The 22,318-nt window shown below is 40.4% G+C and overlaps 1 protein-coding gene across 6 annotated transcripts in view; it reads right to left on the reverse strand.

Moving 5' to 3' along the window:
• The window catches only part of STARD13 (StAR related lipid transfer domain containing 13), a 226,717-nt gene that overhangs the window by 87,189 nt on the left and 117,210 nt on the right, over window positions 1–22,318 (reverse strand). The window contains exons 1-2 of one of the 6 annotated variants that reach the window (XM_019631360.1): window positions 11,641–11,821; window positions 8,907–9,063 (exon numbers count right to left, since the gene is read on the reverse strand). The exons of 3 other annotated variants lie outside the window; for them this stretch is intronic. In XM_019631360.1, coding sequence (XP_019486905.1) covers window positions 8,907–8,949 — 43 coding nt within the window. In that variant the 5' untranslated portion in view covers window positions 8,950–9,063; window positions 11,641–11,821. Of the gene's footprint in view, window positions 1–8,906; window positions 9,064–11,640; window positions 11,822–22,318 lie in introns of those variants that run through there. 2 more of the 6 variants (XM_019631359.1, XM_019631361.1) reach the window with 2 other exon arrangements.

Genomic DNA, 22,318 nt, shown 5'->3' on the forward strand with positions numbered 1-22,318 from the left:
GACCCTAATGTGGAGGGCTCCCAGGAGACAGAAAGCACAGAGACTAGCAAAATAAATGAGGAGGTTTATCCAGCTATGTGCACTATTAATTAAGTTTAGCTGTCTACCAGCTAAGGACTCTGTGGCTCCATGGTGATTATCAAGCCAGTCAGAATTTCAAATGGTGCTGATAACTAAGTGTAATTGGATTATGCTTTTTCCCCCCTCTCAGAGCTGAAGCGAAAAAAGTGCCTTTTATCTAAGGTTTTCATGTTGTTTTTGTACTAGTAAGTAGTCCAGGATTATCCCAGAGACCTCAAGGATTGTTAGAGCTCAGCTTCACCTACACAGGGAAAGAATTTTTCCTAGGTAAGAGAAGAGCACAGATAACACGCTCTTCCTGGCTCTTTTTGCCTCAATCTGGACTTACAGTCAATGGACTCAACTCAGCAGAAAAGCCACAGGAATGGGGCAATGAACACAGCCCATGTCTAATGACTGGATAAATGAATAAATAATCTGATGGCTTTTGAACCATAAATACACTTCACTTTTAAAAACAGGTATTGCCTTAGCATTGCGTGTTAAATGAATTTTTGTAAGTGATTCTTAATTTAAATATGGAAGCCTGGTTAATATTTCATTTTGGAAATACTCTGCTATGGAATCCACTTTACGAAAGAGGCTTTTTCCACTTAGAAAATGTTTTTGTTTTTTTTGTTTTTTTTAGAAAATGTTTTGACTGAATCTTAAAAACCAAAACAAAACCCTGACTTGTGTATCTTTTAAATGTAGATAGTTGTATGGTAAGATGCATTAAATAGGCTAACCAGCATTTGTCTTAGGTATGAAAGCACATTTATATTTAGAGATCACATTTTGAAATATTTAGCACAGAATGAAGTTGCTTTAATATAAACCTCATATAATTTGTATATTTGTTAAGAGAAAACTTTTTGAGTCCATAATGCTTTGTTAGTTTGGGGAGAATATAGGACAAATTCAGAGTGAAGAATTAAGATGGAAAAAAAGTTAGTTTTAACTCCCAGATCTGGGCTTCTTTGGAGAAAGTGACAATGAATTTTTTAAAAATGAGAAATGAATGATAAGTTGCTTTTTAAAAAGAAACTATATATGCTGTTAGTCATTCCAAAAAATGACCATCGCTACCATAAAGACTTTGATTCATATTTTTCTGGTGATAACCGCCCCCTCTTGTATAAACATATACACATACCGTTTATTGACTTCAAGGAAAAGCTTGTTTTTATAAAAATACTCATATTTTCCCATGCTTCTTCACTTCTTGTGCAAGAACATTTATGAGATTTGAGTAAACTGTGTTTTATTTATTTTCCTTTGTTCTTCCCTTCTTACTGGAAGAGAACACTATCTGGATGTAATCATGTTCAAGGAGAATAAATTCTGATGGAGGAGATGATTTAAATCATTGACCAACAGTTAACATGCCTAATCCTGTCCCCACTTTGGGATTGCAACTTCATTTTACTGGGTGAGCACATTCATTCAGTCCAATGTAACCCAGCTGCCCTCCCCCTCCAACTCTCCACCCCCGCCCCCAGGAAGGAATGCTATTTCAGTCGCCTCCTACGTCATCTTTGCACATGTACCCACTGTCCCCAACCCTGGCTGACTAAAGTGAAAGTGTTGCAGCAGTAGAAACACAATGTGTGATTCCCTGGCCGACTTTATCAAGTCCCTGTAGATCATTTTTCTCTCAGCATACTACCCCATCACTCGCTAAATCACTGTTTGTATTCACCAAATGGCCAGTGAGCCTGTCTGGTGTTCCAGCCACCTGGAGCTGACAAATGTTTTCCTAATATGAGGGGTGCCATAGCAACCAGATCTGTGGCCTGGATACAAACCAGGCACAGTGGTGCTACAGTTCAAGGCGGGAAACAGACATGCAGCACCCACAACAGCATTATCAGAAAGAATGTCTGGAGAACTCAAAATTCATGAATTTTTAGGACAAGATTCTTTGAGATACAAGAATGGAAATTACCACAGATTCTAAGAGAAGGCAGGTGGTAATTTAGACTGGAAAGATCTTATGTTTGAAGTCTATTTCTTACAAGCAATGCCACCTTGGACAAGTGAATGAACCTTTCTGAGCCTCAGTCTTTTCATCTGTAAAATGGAGTTAATAATCCTGCCTAAAGGGTGGCTGTGAAGATGAAATGGGATGATACTTGGGCTGTGGTTAGCAGATGAGAAGCACATAATAATTAATAGCCTTTATCATCAGGTAAAGGAGGGAGGCAATAGATATTTACAAGACATGAGGACAATGATCTCCAAAATAGGGAGCTGAAAAATAAATTATAAAAGAAATTTTCACTTGCAATACTTGAAGTAAATTTTAGATATTTAAGAAGTAAATTGCTATGCAGCGTTCACTATCAGGATTTGCCACAAGGTGCCCTCACACAAGCTGCATACCTGCTAGTGGTTTGTGGGAGAGGAGGGCACAGCACAGAGGGCGGCATGGCAGTCACACAAACAGGTGATATATGATGGTCTACACGGACCTGACTGAGGATATGTAGATGGCATTGCTTACTTTTAACCAAACTATGCGCACAAAATGGAGAAGCGACTTATAAAGATTTTTGCAGAGAAACCATGAAGAGAAGATAATGTTAATTACTAGCCTGAGTAGTCAACAAGAAAGTGACAAAGCTGAAAGTTCCCTACCTCTAGTCCTGGCACTGTAACTGTCACATCTACAAGGTAAGAACAATGAAAATTTATTTAGACCAGGCAGGAAGTCAGCTGGAATAACTGAAAATGGACTGGGAGATTATTTGAAATAGGAATGCATGTAATGGTTGATGAACTTTGGCCTTTATGGCTTGAGATAGTTAATGATAGCGGAACATGTATGTAACTTACACAATACAGACGGATACATTAGAAGTACTGCTCAAAATCTCGTTACTGATAGGAGCGTACATTCAAAGAAGCGTGGGACTGCTGTGCTAGTGAGGATGAGTCTAGAGCGGGCATATCATAGGACGGCCTCTGGTAGTAAGCTTCCCCACGCTTCTCCCAATGTGGCCCACATATTTGTACCATGCGCTGGGATACACCTGCAGCCTTCCGGAATTCCCAGGTTATGACATGGGGCCCTTGGCTGCCCCAGCTCCAGCTTAGTCAGCCCAAGGGTCTTCAGCAGACCTAGAGCCCATTCAGAGCACACCCGCATCCCTTGCAAGGCACCACAAAGCCCATGGTTGGGAAACTCAGTCCTACAGACAGATTCAGGCAGGGCTAATTATTGAAGGATACAGCTATTGGGTTTTTATTGAGAACTCTATAGAAATGGGGAGAGAAAGGTTTTCTAAAATATGGGCCTCTTAAAAATCAGCACAATGAAATTTGTGTATATCTCAAGTGGGTTTTTGGTGAGAAGTCCAATGTTTATGCTATCTCATTCTCTCCAACCTGATACAAGAATAAATTTAATACACTTGTAAATATTCTCTTTCATCTCTGTCAGTAAGCATATTTTACCCATGTAGGGTCAGCATTTTAGCATATCTCTACTTACACGGTAAGTGCTAACACGTGTTTGCCCAACAGATCAACAAGACACAGTTAAGCTGAAAACACCATTCATCAATTCTTATATTCACATCCACAAAGGTCCTTTTGCTCTTCCTCCCAGCAGCTGTCCAAAACTTTGCCACTGATTTCCAGTCCCCATGCTCCTTATTCACTCTTAGCTGACTTCAGCTCTTCCTTTGATGAGATTGAGATCATCCTACAAAAGCTGTCTTAACACCAAACCTAAGTCATTCAGTGTAAACACTCCCAAGTCCTCTTTGACTTACTCCTTCTTAATCAAACCCATCAGTCGTGGAGAGACGCTTCCATTGAAACAGCTCCTTTTTCTCCTTCTCCTCCTGCTCAACACTGCCTCAGCTAAACAGTCAGCTCTCGAGCCCCAGGCTCACCCAGCACCACAGCCTCTGTCTCTTCTGTTCCTCTGACACGCTCTCGTCTCAAACATCCAAGGCTCCCTTTTACTCTCCTTCCTTCAGGTCTTCACTCAAGCCACTTCTCCAAGAGGCCTTCCCTGGACACCTTTTCACAAAATTTAACACCTCTCACTCACGTTCATTCTACATTTCCTGGTTTGATTTATTCTCTTTCTCAGTTACCACTGAACTGAACATCATTTATTTATTTATGCTGCTCATTATCTGTCTTCCCCACTAGAACATAAGCGCTGTGAAGGCTGAAAACTGTGTCTTCTTGTTTTGCTTACAGATGTATCTCTATAGCCTAAAATGGGGCCTGGTGCATAGTAGGTACCCACTTAATATCTGTTCAGTGAATGGAGGGATAGGTGGATGGATGGATTACTGCAATGGGCCTAGACCTGGTATCATTGCTTCCTCTTCAATCTGCCCTTCTATCAAAACACTCATCCTAAATTATAAGTTAAGAAATTACTACTCTCCTCATAAATAGCTCTACATAATTTAGGACGTAACACCTAAAAGCCTTCAGACATTTGATCCCAATCTCCCTTTCCAGCCCCATTCCTCAATGCAGCTATCTTTCCATATGAAGTGTGATCACAAAATACAGTGAATTTAAATAAAAAATAAAAATTATTACAGTAAAAGACACATTGCCATTAATCTCCCTCAAAAAACTCCCCCTTGCTTTAACACACTTATCCCATCGTTCTTGCCACTTTCTGAAGCAGCTTGGGAAGTCTTCTTTCGTGAGTGTCTTTACTTCATCCTCCATCATGACAACACTCCTTGTTATACATCGCTTATGATATATGACAATCTCTGTCAAACAAAAATATTGCAGTGTGTCCTCATCCACCTTATTCACCCGTCTGGCACTGTGCGACTTCTGGCTCTTCCCCAAAGTCAAAATGATTCAGGACATGAAGGCAGTCATGACAGCGCAACTAAAGATACTCCCAAAAGAGGACTTCCAGAACTGCTTCAGAAAGTGGCAAGAATGATGGGATAAGTGTGTTAGAAGTAAGGCGGAGTATTTTGAGGGGGGATTAGTGGCAATGTGTCTTTCATTGTAAAATTTTTTTTTTAATTTAATCATTCACTGTATTTTTTTTTATCACACCTCATACATCATAAGGTCTAGTCAGGCTCGGGAACCATGCATTTATCTTGAACACACTGAGCACTTTAAAGTCTTTGTGTTTTTTGACATATATCAATTTGAATATCTGTTCCCTACCTTGCTCTCTACTGAAATCTATGTTTCCAGGCCATGCTCAAATGTTATACCTCCCATGAAACTTTCCCATTCTTCCAATTTGAACATGTGCTCCACAGCACACTCCCTTATACCTCTGATTAATATAAAAGTCATTCTCCCTTGAGTTATGTTCATATCTGCTCCCAAGATGGGACCATTACATCCTTGAGAAGGCGTTATAAGTCTGTCTCCTTTTCACAGTTCCTTGTACATAATAGACGATCAATAAATGCTTGTCAAAATGAAACACACAATGTCACTAGCTGTGGATTTTGAGACAGAGAATTGTAGTAAGAATACAATTAGATCCCTTGTAGAAGGAATATACCAAACACCAACTAAGTGAATGTCAGTGAAACCAAAAAGAAATAAAATTGTCGCATGAGCACCATGAAGTCAGAGACTTCAATAATAAACTCTAAAGATATGGATATCTTATTTCCCTCTGCTGGAATGCCTGACACAGAGACATCACTTAATTTGGAGTTTGATCCTCAGCTAAAAATAAACTCCATTTACTTAATGCGAGGCTCACAATTATTGTTTAATCCTTTTGTGGTTTTATTCAAGTACTTGCAAGGCCCAAAGAACACTAGTCAGGATGCCTCTGTGTTACATAAAGGTTCTTTTCATGAAGTAATTGATGGTTAATTCAAGAAATTGTATCTCATGTGTGTGCTGGTTCCTCCTACCCAAGCCTGTCCCCAGAGTGTACACAGCTAGCCATTGGTCAGGCCCAGTACAAATGGTTCAGTATGCAGGATAATAAGCACATGTGGAAAGAACAGTCATTCTCAGGAGATTGTTCTAAATCATTGTTTTCTTGTGGGGCATAGAGAACCAATAATTCCAAGAAGTTTTTATAGCATAATCTTCACTGAGGCAATAGAACGAGTTGAAATTCTAGACCCATGAGCAATGGATTCAGGCAGGGTCCTTGTGCCTTTTGCTGACTGCAGGATGAACAGGTCTCCTGTGAGGCCCCTCTGCAGAGGTTGAAGGGGACCCGCACCCCAGCCCCCCTCCAGTTGCTGACAGAGCTCATGCCCTTCCTTGCTATCCTGTCAGGGCCACATGAGCTGGAGCATTCAGAGAGCTCCCCTGCCGGCACCTTGCTCTCTCATTCCCTTCTGGGGCAGGTAACCAGCTCGGCCCAGCTCATGCCATGTAACTGACCACCTTAGCCTTGTGCCTATTTCTGTTTGTGGAAGCCACTGGCAAGGAGTGAGCCACGGTGAAGCCCAGTGGAGGCGTCTCTTCTCAGGCTCCCTCAGCTTCACTGACAATGAGGCCAGGCCAGGGGGTTTTCCTGATTGTGAAGACTTAGGTTCCTGTAGCATACACCCCTCAGGGGGCCACTTTCCCCTGCTCCCTCCACCCTGATGCACGCACGCACATTGCAGGTTGGCTAGGGTGCAACCCATTCGGGGATGTATTTGTCTACTTATTACTGAGTTTGTGTTCATTTTTGAAGTTGGCATTCCTTCACTATATAAACAGGGAACTCTTTGAAGCAGGGGACTTGCCATCACTTTTTCTGCAACATGCCAAACAGGACCGCTTAGTAACATCTTTAAAGAAGGCATGTGCTTGTCTGACCTTTTCAGGCAAGAGGGACAGGCCTGCTGAGGAAACGCGCCTGCCCAGTAGTTCTGTGCCCTGGTCTCTTTACTGAGAGCTTCAGGGAGTGGCATGGACTGAGGGTGCATGTCAAGTATTTTTCCAAGACATAAAAAAAGAAAACCTCCCCTCTTAAACAAAGAGGTAGGTGATGGAGAGTGTATCTCCATCGCCAAGTCCCCAACCCAGGTATCGGCGAGGTGAGAAAAGAGAGTGGAGCTTCTAACTCAGCTCACTCAGTGTTTAACTGACTACACAACCCTGACCTGGTAGGTTATTTCTAGTATTCCTGTAGTTTATCCTGATATAACTTGCAGAAACTGTTATGATAGAATGGCTTTGCCTCTGTCAGTTATTCCATGTAAAAGGAGATTAAATAAGGGATTACAAAAAGCCTCCACAATTTACATAGTTTTCTTCATAGTCATTTAACAAGCAGACTCAAGTTTTCCCTTTTTAACTGTTTTTAACTTCAGTTCAAGACAAAAGTTAAACCAGTTAGATCTCTATCTCTCAGTGACAGTCTGCTTTTCAATGAAATGGGTAGCACAGGCCTTTGGGGCCCTCCTGATGCTAAGATTATTGCTCCTTCAAAGAGTTTTCAAACTTTGGCCTCAAAGCTTATCTTATTTTCAACATTTTCTAAATTAAAAATGGGGAGAGTAGTAAAATTAGAAGCCTGGTAAAAAGTTGCTAAACTGGATTGCTACAAATATATTCTTGGTTCTATGTAAAATATTAATAAAAGGCAGCCCTCAGACCAATAAAATCAATGTATAATTGATCATTTGACTTTTATATTATTGAGAACTTCATTCTCATTATTAAAATAATGCTGGTCACTCAACTTCTTTGCCATTTTTCCTATTATTTATGACTAATATCATGTCATAACAACAATAACATTTTTGTTCGGCAAGCTCTGTGTACATTTTTTAACTATTTCTGTAGGATAATTTCCTAGAAAGGGAATTACTAGACAGAGGGTCTTGATAAATACTGCCAAACTGCCTTTCAAAAAGATGATTAGATTTTCTTTTGAGAAACATATCTAGCCACAGATATATCAAGGTTGCCTCCAAACAGAGACAGTTGATTGATAGTTTTAATTTTTAGTTAGCTAAGTATAAATAGTAGGACTCTGATAGGACTATTAGGTTAACTATCTACTGGTGATTACATATAGGGCTTTCCCAGCCTACAGTGGTCTATATGCTATTACGTGATGAGTGTCAAATTATTTAGACATAGAAATGAGTACCTGGATCCTGTCCCCAAATGTGTATGATTACAGTATATCACAAACCAAAGAAAATTTTCAGACTGGTATATGACTTGTTCATTCATTCAACAAATAGTACTTAAGCACAAGCCAGTAACGAGAAACTATGATAGGCACCCGGAAATCAAAGAAACATGGAGCCTTCCCCGTCTTTGAGGAGCCTACGAAGGGAGGCAGTTATATAAACAAAGAACATAGAACATGATAAGAACTTCATTAGAAGTTTGGACTGAGGAAACAATGACTAAAAAAGCTCCTGACTCCATGGAAGTAGAGCATTGAGGGAGGCTTCGCAGACCAGTAATGTTTCAGGTAGCTTTGAAGGATAAAGGGAATTATAAAAAGTAGTGGAGACAGTATTTAGTAGAGCTCAGGGAACGAAATGAGCAGAGCATGCGGGAGTGAAACAACATGGGGAATTAGGGTCAAACTGGTGGGGGGGGAGGAGGAACACGACTGGCAAACTGGTTGGTTCTTTCCGTGAAAGGCTCCAGGGATTCAACAGAAGGAGAAAACACACCTTTGAGCAGATCAGAAAAGGGTTAAGAAGAGCCTTTGAATGATGGGCAGATTTGTGAAGAAAGGGAAGAAAGAAATATTCCAGGAAACAGTGACTTTAAAGTTTTCAAAGCAGTTTCATGTATATTATTATGTCATTTGATCTCCACAATGACCTTATATGATAAAGTATACATTCTTATTCTCATATTGCAGCAGAGGAACTATGAGTCAGTAGGATTAAGTGACTTGCCCAAGGTGACACGGCTGAGTGAAGTAGCTCGCGGGGCTGCCATGCTTCACAATTCAGTGAATGGTGCCCACAGGGACGGTTTTGTTTGACGCATGGTGGTAATGGCAGCTGAGATTGGCCGGTCTGACTTCTGACTTCTGGTGTCCTTTGCACTATACTTAAAATGAAAATGGTTTAAAATGAAAACACACTAATGGTCCTTATACTTTACTTTTAATATTCTATTTACTGTTGCTGTTATTAAAATATTTTGTGAAGATTTTATGTATATACTGTATATGAAGATAAGCATATATTGATTTAAATATGGTATATATGTATATACAAAATGTAAGAAAATATTAGGTACCTTAACTTGCACTATCATACATTTTCCTTATATCAGGAATTAAACACACACATATATATATATATATATATATATGTATATACACACACGTATATACATATATGTGTGTGTATATATATATATGTGGACACACATATATATGTACATATATACATTCATATGTGTGTGTAGATGTATGTATATATGACGGTACTAAATCAAAGCAGTATTGTACCTATTTTAACTCAATTTGTAAAACTTCAGCCTGCTTGAGAAAATGACTAGTATTTCACAATACCAAAAACTGTGATGCACAGATCAAAAGATAATTTCACATAGAGAAAAATGGTTGATGCAAGAACCTTCAAGAGTGGGCTACTGCCCACAAAAGTACCACTATATAAGATTAGAGAATTTTGTTTTTAGTGACCTATAGTTTTTCAGCTTTTTCAGTGTGGTACATTCCTGTCGAAGGACATGGGGGCAACTTCATAAATAACATATACAGAATAAGACATATTATAAACATCTTATGGACATTTGAAATTGTCCTAGGAGACAAAGAGATGGCTAGAATTATTTGTTATATTGTTAAGCAGTGAAACAGATGTATTTAAAGGTTAGTTGTCTTCCTCGAGGTCACCCAGTCAGGCAACATAAGGATAGTGGCTGAAATGCAGGTCTTCTGTTATCTTGGTCCTTACGATAAATTCAGAATGACTTCATAGGGTCTGATGTGGGTATGCTCAGAAATTGGCAAGTATCCTTTCACACATTCGAAAGACAGGTCTGGATCTACCTTGTCACATAAGCATATGTCAGCACAGGTGAGATTAGCTCACGCAGAATTTACTGGCTGGCATATCTGATACCCTCACAGACAGATGCTAGTCTATACATCAAGAAGAATATGTTTCAGAATTTCACAAAGAATATCCTGCATACATCCCTATTGACTGCATATGTTGCACTAAGTCCACAGAGGAGAACTGTTTACCGATATTTCCTCCCTCTCACTCTTCAAATATAGACTATAGGAAACAGGGTAAGCTTCTGAAAAGACAGTAAGACAAAACGTTCAACTTTCAGTTTCTGACTCCCGCAATAAGAGAAGACACAAATGTGGCATTCATTATGAAATGTGTGGAAAGGGCCCTGTACAAACCATATGGTTGTCAGTAACAGCACAATCTCAGTCAAAGGTGCCAAGAACACTAATGAGACCAGGATGTCAGGAAAAGCCGAAATCGATCAATACTTCCCTCCACTTGCAGTCGTTCCCCACCATCAGTCACTGTGCTCGCTCTATGTAAATGAAATCAATCAGCAAGGATTTCTGTAAAATGCAAGGAACAGTTGTCTTCTAGACTCTACCAGAAGATAAATGATTCCAGACCTTGGACTGTGGCCATTTTCCCACACATGCTACAAAGTTCTGACATCCATATTGGGCCACAACACCGAGTGGTTTCTGCTTTTGCGGATTTACAGCCAGTGCTTCCACTTCTGGTTTGGACTAGACAGCCTGCTAACGCCAATGCAAAATAAGCCCCTTTTGCCTGTGTAAACTGTAAGAGAATTGCCTTTTTGTAATAAAGCAGCTCCTGTGGTCCCCCTCACAACTTTTTGCTATTGCTCATATAAGCTTAGCTTTCCAAATCACTGCTTTAGATCTTTTTGGAATTAGTCCCAGCTTAATAAACATACAACATATGACATCAAATGCAAACCACTTAGAATGTAACATACAACAACAAACAGCGTAAGTCCAACTTTGTTTTAAAACGAATACGTTTGAAAATGCATTAAACATAAATAACAGGGTCGTTTTGATGGTAGCTGATGTTCTGGAAAAGGGTAAAAGGCTTTTTGAGAAAAATAAACTAAAAGAAGTTCCAGAAGCAGCTTCCTTTAAAAACTATGTTAATGCAATAACATTATTTGGAAGGCACGTAGAAGTCTAGGTCATGGCTATTTACGTAACCAATTGCATGTAATCAAGCATCCAACAGATAGCATTTCCTGTCAGCCTCTTACATCTGAGATGGACACTTTCTCACTAAATTACCTTTGAGGAAAGATACAAATAGTTTTTCCCATAATCCAAAAAAAGAAAGAAAGTCTTATGTCAATATCTATAGTCTAATTGAGATTTAAAAAACTCTGAAGTTAAATAAAAGTGAAATAAACCTTACTGGAACTGCCAAATGTTTTTAAAGTGAATAATAAAAAAGAGAGGCACTACTTTAAGTTTTAAATAGAGTTCTTGTTGAAACAATATCCTTCTAAATATCAAATACACCACCAAGAAACTTTATATATCAATAACAAAACTCAGTGCAAATAGGAAGTAACTGTTGTCGTACCCACCACCAGGACCTCTTTTTCTATGGAATACAAACTTACTTTGTTTAAAAACGTCCTTAGGCTGTGCTGTACCTTTGAAACAAAACCACCCTCTTCTTCATTTTCTGCTTTCTTGAAAATTGCTCCTCCGAAACTGACAGATGGTGCATCTGTCATTGAGTGTTTCCTCTTGGTTATCTCTGCCAGCTAATATTTCCTCTGTGCTTAGCTGTTGTCTGTGAGACAGTTCCACTCATTCTAGCCTGATCAATGGTGTGCCTGGTTGGAGGTTGGTTTTGGCCCCGCCTCCGGCTCTAAGAGAGAAAACGAAAACTCACAGCTGGATTTGCTATAAATCCTCTCGTTTAAATCTGGCCCTGCAGCTATGGCACATACTAGAGGGAAAAGCTGCCAGTCTGTCACAAAGCAGGAGGGGCTATCCTCTCCTAGGGTCCCCTCACACCAGTGCCAAGCGTGTATGTTATATAACAAATTCCATTTTAAGTTAGTCTGAAACTTCACAGGACAGGAGGAAGTTTTAAACCAGGCTTGGCTTTTTCCATGCCTAATGAGGCTTAAAAGAAGATGCCCATGACTGAAACACACACACACACACACACACACACACACACACACACACACANACACACACACACACACACACACACACACACACACACACACACACACACACAGACTGAATAATTTTTGACATGTTAAAATTGTGAAAACTGATTCCACGGAGAAATGGAAAGGAATATACGCCAAATTAGCACATGACAAAGCTGGTGCGCTTGTCACTTTCTATCCTAAAACACAAGTCATCATTCATATTCAGACGGCACTACACCTAACCAATAGGATTTGCTGGTATTTAAACCACCAATGAACTTGGTGAATAGAGAGAATGCACAGATGCACTTCAAGTTGTAGAAGAGAGAAGCTTTCTCTACCAAGCAGAGTCAAACAGGTGAACGTATGGCACCAGTCTGCTCTGTGAACCAGTAGGACAGAGGAAGTATTTTTACTTACATTTTCTGCACAGCCAACAATAATCAAACCATATCAGGTAGATGAACCGCATATTTCAAGCAAATAGTGGACCTGCATGTTACTACAATAAGGCTAAAGATTTGAAGACAACTAGGACCCAAAGCCAGAAGATCTGGATTCAAGTCTCAGTTTTGTTTCTTGGACAATGTCCTTTTTATGAAGGGCACAGAATAAGCTCTGGCTACCTCACAGGTGTTGCAAGATTAGATTAGGATCATAAAGTACTTTGTTGTTATTAGTCAACGTTTGTATTGTTCTTTTCAACAAGAGAGAGAATATGAAATAAGTATAAATATTTACTCTGGCAAAGGATGGCACCAAAGTAAATACCTCAGGCTATGATAAGGAAAGCTAAAGATAAAAGTATTCTGGGAATAATGTGCATGATATAAAGTGCGTGTTGAGGATTACAGTAACTCAGATTTTGAATATTTGAACTTTCCATGAGAGAATATGTGGTCAGCATAGGTCAGAGGTGGGTGGAGAAGCAAAAGTTTAAAACTTTAGTCCTTCCACATTCTCACAATAGACTCCTGGAATTGTCATCTGCCATTAGTCTGTGAACCCCTTAAGGGCAGGGATCGACACAATTGGCATTTGTTCAACAAGTGAATGAATGAGACATTGAACTAGATAAGAGTTACTCACTCTAAAGGAGGGAGTGGAGATTACTGTGAAGAGCCAGGGCTTCAAATTGGAAAATCTGATACTGCGAGGTCGAGCCTACCTGTGTGTCCTTCCTGTCTCCTCAAATGTGAGATTGGGATTTGTAAGGAAAGAGGCTTTCTGGGTCACTGAAAAGACACATGAGAGTTTGTTCAGGAACCGCTGATGTGATCCAGCTTTCTACACTCACCCCTAACTCCTCTGTTCCCCACTTCCTCCCGTGAGAATGTCATCCTGCTGACAATGAGTGTGACTCAAGAGCCAGGATGTTTGTAAACACCCCTTGAATGAAAGTACAGAGATTGTTGGCTTAATTCTTCCTCCATGGGATGCGAGTCTTTGTTTGCTGGGCCTGGCGAGAAGTAAGCTTCCCAAATCCAGTGGGACCCTCGTCCCTGTGGGCGGGGTCAAGGGCAGCTGTGGGCCCTGGACTAAGCAAAGGCAGGTGACAGTGGCTCCTGCTCCCAGCCTGCCTGCCACCTCCCTGCCAGTGCATTTCTGTGTTCTTGGCTAAACATGTGGGAAAATTCATCTACTTTCACAATGGCTTCAGGTACATGACCTCTTCCCCTCAAGCAGAAGGATTATACCAACTTGGGGTAAGAGAGTTTACCAACTGTGAAGGTCGAATCGAAGAAATACCTTTCTACTCCTATCATCTGTGAGGCTTTCTTACCATACACCCCAGAGGCTGCATGCTTCCAGGTTTCCAGCAGTGGGCTTACAGTGGCACAAACGATTACCATCCAAAACAGATGAGAATAGCAGGGAATAGCAGGGAATAGAAAGAGTGCTTTGGGGCTTAAGAGGGGAGGATTGCATCTAGTGTGGGAGTGGGAGTGGGAGAATCCAGGAAACATGACTAGGATGGTGGCATTTGTTTGGGAAGGATTTGCACAGTCAGGACGAAAGGGAGGACACTTGAAAGAGGACAGTCTTAGAAGAATGAACTCTAAGGCATAGAAAGAGACAGGAGCCATAAAGCTTAGGAAATAGTGAACCATCTGGGTCTGCTAAAACATAGGAAACATGTGGGGGAACCATGGGGGATGAGACGTTGAGGGTAGGAGAACATACTGTGGAATGGCCTTGAATCCTGGGAGGGGAGGTGGGGGGCAAATCTAAGTTCAACCAGCAATTGTGAATCCTTGGAGGTTTTTGAGCACAGGTACAACGTGCTCTGAGCAGTGAGATCCAGAAACCACATTTAGGAAGGATTATAAAGGAGATGGTAGGCAGACTGATCCACTTAGGAGGTTAGTGCAATAATTTAAGCAAGAGTTCATGAAGGCTCAAACATGGAGGAAGAGAGTAAAAAGAAGAAAAAAAGAAGGATGCTAGCAGCAACCGCACAGCTATGAAAGTCAAGGGAGATGAGTCAGAAAAAATCCTACCTAGAGGAATTTTTCCTGGAGATATTTGCTGGCAGATGTAGAAATACATTCGAGTTTTTATTTTGGCATTGTTTGTAATAGATAAAGATGGCAAACTACATGAATGCCCACCAATAGGGGACTTAAAAACAAATTTTGGAACAGTTATACACTGCAGCAGCTTACAATATACATGCAGCTATAAGAACGCTGTTGTAGAGGGTTGGTGATTGGCACCAGATTGCCAGTGCAGAAGACAAGTTGCCAGCAGGGAGTAAATTTATGATAAAGGAAGGAAAATACTGGAGAATGGAATGAGCACCTGGCAAGGATCCCACGGTTTGGATTCTGCTCCCAGATTGGCGCCTGTCTTCCCCAGAACCAAGACAACCTAGAGATGCGTATTTTACAACCTACCCAAATGTGTGTGGCAGCTTTGTCCACAATCCCCAACTCAAAGGTACCAGAAACCTGCCTAACCCCGCCCTGCCCATTTTCATGGTCAAAATCCCATGACCATGTACCTGAGCAAATCAGTCCTCAAAAAGAAACACCATTCATGTTTGGTACCAAAATGCTTTACAGGATGATGCCGGTGGTAAAGTAAATGGCATGGCATCAGAAGTTCCCATTTTTATCAAACTCTAGGCATAAGAAGTCAGCCAAGCATCACAAGCACCTTCCATGCTCAGGTGTATGCTCAAGTTCATAAAGCAAGTGCAGCAATCATCCACCATGAATTTTCAACCAGCAGTCCCTTCCTTTTCAATTACAGGCCAGCTTTAATGACCACACACAAGGAGCACAGTCCAGGCTCATGGAATGGCATGAAACTTCAACGGCAAACCCGGGGAGTCTAAGGCAGCCACTTTGAAAGGGCACCTCAGGAAGGACCTGACAGGCAACAGGTATGGCTCCCGAGGGTTTTACTTTCTCATTTGCAGAGACCAAGGCCTGACTATTCACTGTGTCTCATCAGCTCTGTGGACAGGAAACACGTGTCAAGGAAACAGGGACTCCACAGAGGAGCACTGCACTTCTAGGGAAAAGCCATCCACATGTAGCAACATGCAGACGAGTTGCCTTGTGCACAGAATCTGTGCGAGAGTGAAATAACAGCAGTATTTCGCAGCCAGTGAGGGCAGAATGGCTTCATGGATAAGACAGTATGCTCTCTTAAATGCAGTGAAAATCTGTACTTCACATCCCAAGTGCCTGGGATGTGACTCTGCCTGGTACAATGTATATGAACTTGGACAAGTTACTTGAGAACTCTCATTATTAAATGGAAAAGAACTGTACCCCTCTTGGGGCTGTGAAAATGAAGTGGGCTAATACATGTAAAATGCTCAGAACATTCAATACATGTTATTTATCATTCCATAGTGAGAATTTTAAAATATAGGTGTTAGGACTACACTAATAGAATTGAATCTGGTGAATTGCAATACAAGAAACAAAATTCTCTCCATGAACAGCTAATTACACCATGCGTCTGTAATTTAAAACACTTGAGCAGATATGGTGCAATGTTATGTGTGTGTTACTTAGGTTAAGCTGTAACCCATGTGCTGCTAGCATCAAATCAAGCATCCATCGCCTGAGGCAATCTAGCTGGTCTCCTAAAGAGGGAGCCTGTACTTCAGAATCTGCTCATATAAGCCCAGCTGGTACCCTCTCTCCATCAACAATCTCTGGTTAGTGTTCTAAGTGTCAACAATGGGTTTCCATTGGTGAAAGTTCTTATTGTTCGTGAGTGTGTTCAGTGAAATTAAGTATTAAAGAAATATGGATTGGCTCAAAACATTTCAATGTAAAAATCTGGTAAGAACTTTTCCTGTATCTTTGGTGATAACACCCCAGTCTAAATCCCTAAATGGTCCTAGATGTTTTATCAATATGACTTGGTTGAGAGGTTTGGGGGAGAGGAGTTGACACTCTTCGCTTCCAAAGTTCTTCTTTGGTTACCATTATCTAGCAAAATGTCTAATAGTTGTACATGAGCAGTATGACCATTTCAGATCACTGATAAAGAGCATGGGGCATAGAACCCGTAGGATATTTAAGATCAGCAAAGTTCCAAAGTTTGCTTGGCTAAACAGCTCAGGACAAAGATGTTTCTTTTGGTCTTATCTGGTTTAGATATTAGATTCTAAGAAATCTACTAATTTATTGGCAAAAAGGAATAAAAAACACACTTGAAATGTACTAGTATACATTATTTGCATTATGCTATAAATATAATTACCAATATAAAATATAGTTCTCATCCTGTAGGATGAGTTCATTTATTTTTAATAAATTATTTTGCTATCTTCACAAAGTGAAATCAAAGAATATCTAACACACTTTAATAACTAATAAAAATAACCTTAAAATATTTTTCTTTAAACTGGTTTAATTATACCAAATAATGCTCATTGGAAAAATTCAAACAAAAGCCCATTTTTATTCCCAACTCCTAATTCCACTTTTCTCCCTAGAGGTAATCACTATTAACAATTTAGCATCTATCTTCCAAATGTTTTATATCATATATATATATATATATATATATACACACACACACACACACACACACACACACACATACATATACACCCATTAGATAATTCTTTTCATATAAATAGAATACAAAGTGTATTATTTAAAGACCTATCTTGTTCACTTAACAGTATTTCTTGGAGATCTTCAAATGAACAAATAAGGAAGGTACTAGCTACCCCAATGGATCCCAAGTGACTATTTAGTCAAAAGTCTCATACCAGGGAGGCCCGACCAAGGAAGCAGCCCTGCTCCAGAATGGAGTCACAAACATGCTTGTGCCTTTCTTTATGGGTGGGTCACTTGTGCCCCTGAGGCCGAGAGGCCTGTCCCTCCTGTTCTTCTCCAGTAGTTTTCCATCTTGGGCAGAACTAGTACAATAGATGGATAAGTGAATGACCACACAAACTCACAAATGTAAAACCTAACTGAGTAGCATTCGATTCATTTACTTGCTGCAAGTGACAGTCTGTCCCTTGAGCATGAACATGCATATTTGGAGCACGCCTGCTTTTTTGTCTGCCCATTTTCAGCAGGAAATAAATACTACCCTCTACTGTGGGGTTGCTCCTGTGTATTCAATGAAAATGCCACACTGCCAGGTTTGGATATTGAGTTGCTGGGGTGCACACGCCGCCAGAGCATAAGCAAGCGGCGACATGTATCCGTGTGCAGAGGGTCCCGCAGATGGTACGGGCTGGTACATACGTGCACAGTGAGGGCTTTGTGACTTCCCAGTGTCATAGAATCCATTTTCAAGTTGCAACTTGTGATTTTCAGGTTCTTAGGGTACTACATATGCCTCCAACACAATTTCAGCAGCTACCAATTCCAGGTAATATTGAAAACTAAATAAACTCACATATTTATTGTGCTTTAAAAACAAACTCTCCACAAATCCCTTTTCTAGCATTGAACTTTCCTAAACAACCTATCATACAATTTCTACTATATTTAGTCCTCTTTTTGTTCTAGAGAAACATGTTACCTTTCATTATAAAATGATGCATTTTCATTTTGCTGTTAGTGTTGTTTAAAAGGGAAAGTTTTGTGAAACCATTATGTTTTTAGATTGAGGCAGTCTACCCCAAATCTCTGATATATTCTTATTATGAAGCAAATCAAGGTAATTGGCTTGGCTACTTGTGTTACTGACCCTGATTTTTTTTTTTAAGTTTCTTTATCCAAAAAGATTACATAAGAAAAGTCTGACAGCACATCTGTAACATGAGGGCTAAGAAAACAAATCAGGGCTAATGACAACTCTACATGGAACTCAAATGATAAGAACTTAATTCCACATCAGTTATAGTTTGAAAATGTCAGCACTGCTTTATCTATGTGGATATTCCAGTGTACATTTAGGATCCCTGATTCAGTATTTGTAAAATTCCAAAAGTTATAAACTTCTGGATTATATTACCTAAAGAAAAGAGAGAGAGAGAAATGGGGGAAGAAAGAGGGGGGGATCTTGTCAGCAAAAATGTCAACGGTGCATTGGGAAGTCATATTGAAAAATGGGGCAATAATGGATCAATCTTGAGATTGTTATGCTAAGCGAAATAAGTCAGACAGAAAAAGTTGAGAACCATATGATTTCACTGATATGTGGGACATAAAACTGAAAGCAACAAAATAATAAGACAAGCAAATAAACAAAATCCATAGACACATGCAATAGTTTAGTGGTTACCAGAGGGTCGGGGGAAGGGGAGTGGTAGATGAGGGTAAAGGGGATCAAATATATGGTGATGGAAGGAGAACTGACTCTGGGTGGTGAGCACACAATGTGATATATAGATGATGTGTTACAGAATTGTACACTTGAAATCTATGTAACTTTACTAACCATTGTCATCCCAATAAATTTTAATAATAAAAAAATGAAAAGTGGAGCAAGCAAAATCATGTGGTACACGAATAACTGTGTCCACAATGGGCTCAAAAGGATATAAGCAATGGAAAAAAAAGTGGGGGGTTTCCATTACATCAACCTATTTCCTACACATCTGATGCCCTGGAGAGCTGGTTTGTGGTTTCCATCGCCAAGGCAGGGAAGGTATGTGAAGTCCTGGCATTCAGCAGCTACAGGCCAGAAAAAGTCGCCAGTGAGGCAGAAGGATACACTACCTGCTGGGGCGATGCCCATTTCCTGCATTGTGTTCCTAGCAATTCTACAAGAAGGGGGTTGCCTCTTGGAAGCTGGCACTGCTTTTCTTCAGGAGTGTCTATCCTCATTCTGTGCTTGTAGTTTCCTTTCATCCCTACTGTCTACTAACTGCTGACCTGTAAATATCAAATCTTACACTGGTTTCAATTTTCAAGGGTGTTATCTTTGATTCTGAGCACAGAAATCCTGCTTTAACTATGATGCTAATGACCATCAACAGTGAAGCTGCAGTTTGGAAGAACAAAGCCCGTGGTCACAAGGCACACTAGGCCCATCCCTTTCTAAACTGGATTTCCTCCACTGTTCTGAAGATGATGCCACCTACCATTCATTGCCTAGCCCAATTTCTTTGGCCTAGAGTTTTGACTTTTATTCAGGGTTACCATTACAAATTAGATTATGCAATGAAATTTCTAAACAAGATCTAGTCTCTCTTTCAAAGTTCACTTTGAAATTTCAGGAAAAAAACAAACAAAAACAGACCTAAAGTAGATCATGAAACTACAAGGAGCACAATCTCTTTACAACTTCGCAAACCGAAAGCACATTCCTCATGTTTTGGTTCACATCTGACTGCTTTCTAACAAGAGCTTTACATGATTTGACCGAAACCAACGTTAAAACCGAACTTGGCTGTAGAGGTTCAGGAATCCCAGGCTCCTGAGCGTGCGTCTTGTTTTGCTGTGAAGCGTGGGTGGCCAGGAGCTTCATGGGCCGCCAGAAGGCATTTGCTAATGCATTCGACTTTTAAAATTGTTAATCATACTTATCAACACAGGGAAGCAGCACTGGCCGCAAAAGATTAGCTTCTCCACCATAACGCTCCCAGAAATCCCAACATGGGAACCTCAACACAGTAATAACTGAGCTAGCCGGCTCCGACCTTCAGTGACTTCCAAACTTATTAAAAACCTGAGCTTTTATAAATCCCAGATTTTCTTTTCCATCACCTTACAGACACACACACACACACACACACACTCACACACAGGCACACACGCACGTGCACACCCACACACACCCTTCCTTCTCTTGGGATAGCAGCTAAGACCAAACATTTGCAGCGGTGTTCACTGTCTGAGATTTTTTCTAAACTAGGATGCATTTGAAAACACCAAGCATGTTTTCAGTTTCAAGGTGGCCTTTACTGTCAAGAGATTCAGGTGCTACTGATCTCATACAAAATGATGTGTACAACAATAAGGAAAGAGCCTTGTTTCTAGGGAAACTAAACCTTGTTTAAATCCTTTGGAAGCATTAGGTTCTAACTGTAGTTTTTCCCCCAAGACACACAAACCGTTGCTCCCTGGGAAAGAATATATTTAAAGAATAAGAAAATGCTTTGCCCAGCTCAGAAATGAGTGCATTAAAGAATTCAGGAATAGAATGAGTATTTTGAGGGGGTGGGGGGTGGGGAGTGGGGGAGAGCACCCAGAGCTGAGCTTGCTAGCCTCTGATTGGTGGAATCTTGATTTCCCTGAATCACTCTTTTTTTAAAAAACCTCACATCTCCATCAGCAGATGTATTTCTGCTTTTTTGGAGTCATGCTGAAGTACCTTTTCTCGAAGCACGGCCTGTGCTCTCAGCCCACCTTAACCCCATAAGGCTAATATTAGCTCTACTTATTTACAACAAAACAAAATCAGTAAAGGTTCATCCTCTATTTCAACCCTCAGCCAACTCTCCACACAGTGAGTGTCCTCTATGTAATCTCTAAGCATTCACTTTGTAATATACCATGATTTTCTTTTTATGCCAAACCTGATGACAGACAGCCTGTTCTGTTGACCACGGCACAATCAGAGTTTGGAACCACGATGCTGGGACACACGATGCTCATGAGAGTTGAGGTCAATTTCATCACTTGGAAACATGGCTGCCTCATGGGTTAAATATGATTGAAGAACAATGAGAATATAAGACATAAGAAATAGATAAATCTCACTTTTTAAGTGTCTTCAAAGGAACATATAGTATCATTTCCCTAAATGATTTGAATACAAGCCATTCCAAAATCACTGACAGACCAGGTATCTTCTTGGCATGAAGAATGGTTGGTAATATTTGACCATATGCCATCCATCCTAACCCACAGGTAATGAGGTTGAAAAGACACGTCCCATCTCCCCAGCTTTTTATTTTGGGTGACAGTGCAAATTGAGTAGTACTGACATACCGCTTGGGGAGGGGAGGGCAAACTGGAGACCTCCCCACCTTATAACTTCAGAGCCTCCTACCTCCATTGCTTGGCCTCTTCAAAACCATCCAGCCTGATCCTGCCAAATGTGCCACTTGTCATGCTGAGCAATGGGGAGACTAAGGACCATTTATTTTCTGGACAAGAAGCCAATATGGCTGCTGAGAGTGCACAATGACAGTCATGAGGGGCTGTAGGCCATACAGTCATCCAAGTCAAGGAGAAACCTGTCCCTCAGGGCTTCTCCACTCAATGCTGTGCCAATAACTGGGCTGTCATCAGATGGCTCTGCCAACCCAGCAGGATTTAAGGAGGGACCTAGAGAGCAAGAGAAGGCAGTGCAGCCTATTTGTAGGGAAGAATGGTATGCAGCCAGAAATAAAAAATGTCTTCACTAAAAATATTTTCAAAATTAAACTTAAGATTGATTTTTTTTAAAATGCAGCTTTACTGGAAAAGTACCAGCCCAGGAACTTTGCTAGAGTCAAAGATAAATAAGGCATGACTATTTCCACCAGGAAGTTCTCAGCCTAGCAAGGCAGATAAATCCAGGAAGTGAATCTTTCTAAAGGGAAAGACAAAGGATATTAACATTTATTGAGTGTCTACTTAATGGCAAAGCTTGGAGCAGACTACATTACAGACAGACAGACAGACACACAGACACACACACACACACACACACACACACACACAATCTCATTTTACCCCCATTTTACAGATAAGGAAACTGA

Source organism: Hipposideros armiger, unplaced genomic scaffold, assembly GCF_001890085.2.
Source record: "Hipposideros armiger isolate ML-2016 unplaced genomic scaffold, ASM189008v1 scaffold_991, whole genome shotgun sequence".
Taxonomy (NCBI): Eukaryota; Metazoa; Chordata; class Mammalia; order Chiroptera; family Hipposideridae; genus Hipposideros; species Hipposideros armiger.